The 6,000-nt window shown below is 36.3% G+C and overlaps 1 protein-coding gene across 9 annotated transcripts in view; it reads left to right on the forward strand.

The window, feature by feature from the left end:
• Positions 1 to 5,737, forward strand: part of LOC126467819 (protein hu-li tai shao) — a 426,171-nt gene extending 420,434 nt beyond the window's left edge. For all 9 annotated transcript variants that reach the window (XM_050096499.1, XM_050096496.1, XM_050096497.1 and 6 more), the window contains 2 exons: positions 55 to 196; positions 3,850 to 5,737. In XM_050096499.1, the coding sequence (XP_049952456.1) occupies positions 55 to 180 (126 nt within the window). In that variant the 3' untranslated portion in view covers positions 181 to 196; positions 3,850 to 5,737. The remainder of the gene's footprint in view (positions 1 to 54; positions 197 to 3,849) is intronic.
• The last annotated feature ends 263 nt before the right edge of the window (positions 5,738 to 6,000 follow it).

The following is a 6,000-nucleotide window of genomic DNA, read 5'->3' on the forward strand; positions in this document are numbered from 1 at the left end:
ATTTAGGTTCCTGTCTTTTGTAATGAACTACTTATGCTATCTATTATGTTGCAGGGATCACCAACGAAAGATATTTCAACAGAGGAATCACCGAAAAAGGATAAGAAGAAGAAGAAAGGTTTGAGGACACCTTCCTTCTTGAAGAAAAAGAAGGAAAAGAAGAAGATGGCTGAAGCATAGGTAGTAACTCAGATAGGTGAGTTTGATGTAGTGAATTTTGTACTTTTATTCTGTTTGGAGCTAGAGGCACTCATTCATTCCATCACACAAAATATGTGGGGCTGTTGTTTTTTATGCATAAAATGAGTGGTTGATGAGCACATGAACAAGACTGAAATTATTTAGCCAGTTTTTAGACAATGACCTTCTTCAGAGCTCACTAGCACAGGGGTATGATGAAAAATAGGACATTGACACCTCCCTCTCAGCCCCCCTCCCCCTTCTCTCTCTCTCTCTCTCTCTCTGTGTGTGTGTGTGTGTGTGTGTGTGTGTGTGTGTGTGTGTGTGTGTGTGTGTGTGTGTGTGCGTGCGCGCGTGCGTGCGTGCGTGCGCGTGCGCGTGTGTGTGGGGGGGGGGGGGGGGGGCTCTTGACATGTCAGCATCTCAACTATGTGAGGGATTGTTCCATTATTTGTATAGCACTTAGCTTTCCATGTAATTATTGTAGCAAGAGTGCTAATAATTACAGTGTTGAGCATCATGAATAAGTAATCACCATCACAGCAGTTATCCACAATAAATAACAACATACTTCGAGTGTGCAGTGAAACTACAAAAGTATTCAACAGCTCCTCATTGATGTATTTGATGTTATTGTCACTTTTCAGAGCTCAAGCCAAGATTCAAGTTTCCTAATATGTTTGTCTACATTCTATTTAAAGCTGATTTTTTCATGGGGAAACAAAAACCTAAGACAGTGTCACTTCTTTAAGATTTCACTGCCATAAAAATGTTAAGAATATTAACTTAAAGGTGTCCATTTCTTAAATAAACTTCAAATCGAGCAAGACAGGTGGGTGACCCGTACTTGTTTTGGGATATGCAACGCTTTGTGGAATTGGTAGAAATATACATAAAAGATCAAAGATAGCAGATGTAGTTGTAATTGGTAACTTTCATTTTCACAGGTTTCCTTTAAACTGAGGTACAGACTGTATGGTTCTGAAAGCTTGCGAGTACTGTCTGGTTGTTTATTTATCTATTTATTTATTTTTAAATGTGTTTTTGGATTTGTAAATAAGGTAAGCTGAGTCACCTGAAGTAAGTGTCGACGAAACCATCTGTCTTGTGTTTAAGGACTGTAAAGGAAGCGATCATTTTAATTAGAAATATTTTCCACAAGCATGTTACTACATTTCCAAAACCTAAGTGAAAAATCACTTGACTTTTTTTTACATTTCACAGAAATTACAGTAGACTCAAAGCTACTTAAATCCAGCAGTGACAAAATGATGATGTTGCACTGTGACAGCTACTTATGACTTTGTTGAAATGACAGCGAATTGCCATGGAGGCATCTCTCAATATGTGAAATGTGCTTTGCTCATGCTATATAATTACCCACATTTGAAAACTGACGTACAGTTCGTTTTGCATTCTCCCCTTGTTCGTTGTTGGACATCATGGAGTTCTGTAGTATCTGTACTTTCATGCACTTAACATGTAGGTTCCCTAGTTCTAATCATTAATTTTGGACACCAGTGTTTTTTATATCACTGCAACAGTAGTTGCCAAACAATACGGTGCACAAAGCATTGTATTAGCCATTGTTGAATCCTTTATTTCACTTAAACAATTAATAGCAGCAAGTCTCGTCATTGAAGTATCATTATTGTACAAGTAATTGTATAATTGAATTTCAGTTTCAAATTTATGAAACAATTTAACATTTTTTAGGTAAGTTTGTCACGTCTGCTTTGGTACACACACTCTACTGAGCACAAAGAACAGGCGAGAATTGTTTTCTTTGTTTTTTGTACCTGTTTCTAAAATCAACCAAGTTAAAGTGTGTGCATCATAGCTGGTTGTGTTTGGGACCTCAGACAACTTTGCAATCAATCAAGGAAGTTGTTAAGACATTTGAGCGACATTAATGAGTACAGCTCCCTAAACCACTTAAGGTGAATGTTGGAATGGTTCCCCTGAAGTGACACAACAGATTCCCTTCTGCTGTGTTTCTGATGTTCTCATCATCAACAGGGTATAGAAGCCTAATCTTCTTTCTTGTAGTTAAATGTTGCATGAGGTTTGAAATCAAAATTTAGTGACAACTTTTAGTGCCAGGTGCTTACCAAAATCACAGTTTTGTAGCAAACGAACAAAAGGTGATACATATTTTCTTGCTTATTCCTACGAGAGACAATTGGAAAAAAAACTTTGTTGTTTTATTTCCTGGCATATGATGATATGGAAATGTTCTCAGGTGTTCAATCAGTTGATGACATTGTCCAAATGATATGATATTTTGGCAGTCTGACGTGTTGCCATCTTCGAGCAGTTGTGATGACTGACTGTCTTCTGCTGGGCGCTGTATTACATACCTCCCGTCCCTCCTGTCATCAAACTTGGTTTTGCAGTACATGGGTGAGGCTCTGGTAGTGAGGTAGATGTGGTATGTGTATTTGGTATACAAGTCACAACCCTCAGTAACTGTACTTACACCATAGAAGTGAGGACATTGCAGACGTGGAGGAGGAGTGTCTACCTTGTGTGATATCAGTCCTTTAGTTCTTGTGGCGCATGCGCGCGCGCGAGCACACACACACACACACACACACACACACACACACACACACACACACACACACACACACTGCCCCCCCCCCCTTCCCCCGAACTTTCATGGTGCTTCGAGCATGTGGAAGGCTGGATCTGACACCTTATTTAGTTGATTAGATTTACTTTCATTCCAACTGATCCGTGGTGAGGAGGTAGAACATATCAGAAAAATGCCATCGGTTTTTACCATTTCCTCACGTAGCTGGATCTTCACAGTTCATTTTATTGGTCGTTCTTCGTTTGTGCGGTGCTTGTGCTTGATGCATCTTCGTGTACTGTCTGGGTAGTCTGATGTGCGTACATTTTTCCCACACTGGCCCATGATGCTGTAGTCTCCAATTGGAAGAATACTCCAGAAATGTAACATTAGGTGTGTATTTCACCTGATAGTCCAAGATGAAAGTTTTGTTGAGGTATGTTAAACATGATGTACAACTCAGAAAGCCAAGAATCTGTACGATCAATTGCGAATGTGGGGAAATGCAAGTTAATCAAACTACGTTGTTGGAACAGGCCAACATATTCTGGTACTATGTTTTAAAAGAATCTGTAAGTATCAATTGACAAATAAAGGCAGTGGATTCCAATGTAAGTAAGGCTTGGAAACACACCTTGACCTCAGAGCATGGCAGTCCTTGAGAAGATCAATGCACTCCATGCCAACTGAACAACCTGTGACCTCACAATTTAGATGCACCTCTTCTGCAGCCTTAGCAGCATCCCAACTTCCACTCTAGTGGCACAGAGACTAACGTCTGTGATTGTGTCTCGAGCACATGTCCACTCCACCTTGACAGCAAACACCTGGGCACTGAAGCTATCTTGTGTTAAATGTTGTAACATAAATATGATTGTTGAGATTAATATTCGGTTTGAATTTGAAATCATTTCTGGTAGCATGTTGAGGAGGAGGGCAGTTTTGAGTAAATGTAGTTTATTAGAAATTATGGACATGTTTTTCACAATAGAAAAATGATTTGTTTATAGGTGTGTATAATTCTTAGTATAATTTAATAACTTCTAATTTTTCTTCACCGTTGTTGATGGGGACCTGTTTTTGTTGCCTTTTAGACACTGCCAAGGTGAAGCCAGCAAAATAAGTGTACCATCTCCAAGCGGATTCATTACTGCCACGATACTTTCTAGCATTTAATTGTTGACAGTGAACATCTGTTAAATGAGCAGATGTTGCATGTCCATAAACTGGTGGTGTATCAGTGTGCATGTGTGTATGCTCCAGAAGTTTCTCTGCCAGGGCTAACTGCTTTCTTCATGCAGCATTATTTGAAATAATGGTGAGCATGCTTTACAAGTTGTTTTATTTTTGAAATATGTATGTGTACAGAAAGTAAACATGTAAAACTTGAATTTTGTCGTGAAGAAAATATTGTCTTGTAAATGAAATTTACTGCCTCAGAAGCTTTTAATATTTTAAACTTTGTTTTGGCACCATTTATTCTTGGAATATGACTTATATATAGTGGTGCACAAAACATAGAGGTACAATACTGTTTTGTATTAATCTGATCGGTAGTGTACTGTGACAGATGTCTGCACCCCTGTACTGTTTACATTGTTAAATTTATATTTTGATGCAAAAATCTTAATCATGTTAGGTCTTTGTATCATTGACAGTTATTCCACAAGCTTTGTGTGATTCACAACTTGCTGTCATGTAAAAAGAAGGAAAGAGGACGTAAGGTTGTTGCTACGTACACTAAATTCGCAAATGTTTTATTACTTGACGTCTAGATGACTAGTGTAAGTAATATATTCAGATATTATCTATATATGAAAACAAAACAAAAAATGACAAAACTTGTCACTTCTGAAATGTAAACTGTAAATCGGAACAAACTCAATTGTATGTGAAAAATGTGAGTGAATGTGATAATTTCCTACGTAAAAAAACTTGCAGGACATTGACTTTTAGTGGCAATCTACACTGAGAAGTAGACTTTTATAGTTTGTCATTTGTTTAAAATATTATAATACTGTATTGTTTTGTTAAGTGATTTTTCTAGATTTTATTGACTTCTTTTGTGTAACTTGACTTTGGATATATCAGCATGTTTTTAATTTTTGATGATTTATGTATTTTACAATAAATGATATGGAAGCCTTCAGAAAATCTTGTAAGCTTTGATAAAATTGTTTCACTGTATTTAAGAACTTTGTCTAAAGTGAATGTGATTACACTATGTGAAAGTTCTGCTTGAAATGCTTGTTGTTGTCATGTGATGTTACAGACTTCTCATACTGTGTTCAGAACAGCACCACAAAAGAGATACAAAAATGAAAAAAGTAAATGATTATTTGTATATTTTTGTCATTCTATGTCACTATTTCAATACCAAGAAATTGTGGGATAGTTTTCAAAATCTGCACTTCTGATGATCATCCTATCCATTCTTGTACAAAACTAAGCAAATCATTGTTTTTCTTAATCTCTAAAATATTGTGATTGCAAGTTTGAAATAGGATGTATTTTATTGGAAGTGCTTTTGCATTTTTGTATAAAAATGTCAGTAAAATAAATTTAATCAGTAATTTACTTTGGGAATCTTTATATGCCACAGAAAGTGATAAATGGTGAGTGTTGTGTCAGCATTAGAAACTGAATTAATATTGTGGTGCTTTAGAGCTGCTGTGTAAATTTGGCCTTCATTTCAAGTGGAAAATTTTGTGAAAGGAAATCAGGACTTTGATAGAAGCAAAAGAGAGTTATAATCCTTGCAAGTATTTGTGTTGGGAGCCAGCTTAACAGAATAAAGTAAGTTTCTCCACAAATTTAATAAATTCTTCTGCACCCATTTTCTTTTTGTTCCTGTTATATCTGTCAAATAAGACTTTTAATGAAGTGTAAATGTGTATATATTCCTGACATTAAGATAACTTTACTATATATGACGTTATAGAGTCTTAAGTACATCTTTCCATTAAATCAGTTTGAAGTAAATGAGCATAAGATGATGATTTAAAGGCAAGACCCCTACACAAATCTTTTCTGTATGCATTTTGTTACAGGAATATATATAATGTCTGATTATGAACATAGAGTATCATGAAGAAAGAAGAGTACTGTCATATCATTTATAGTGGTGTTAAAATAAGATGATTACAAACACAACAAAGATACTAAAAAAGAAAGAATGCTAACTTTCCACTGCCCTTGAAACCACAAACAAGTACAGAACCCAAACTACAAAGAAGCACTGAATC

This window comes from Schistocerca serialis, chromosome 1 (assembly GCF_023864345.2).
Source record: "Schistocerca serialis cubense isolate TAMUIC-IGC-003099 chromosome 1, iqSchSeri2.2, whole genome shotgun sequence".
In the NCBI taxonomy this organism is placed as follows: domain Eukaryota; kingdom Metazoa; phylum Arthropoda; class Insecta; order Orthoptera; family Acrididae; genus Schistocerca; species Schistocerca serialis.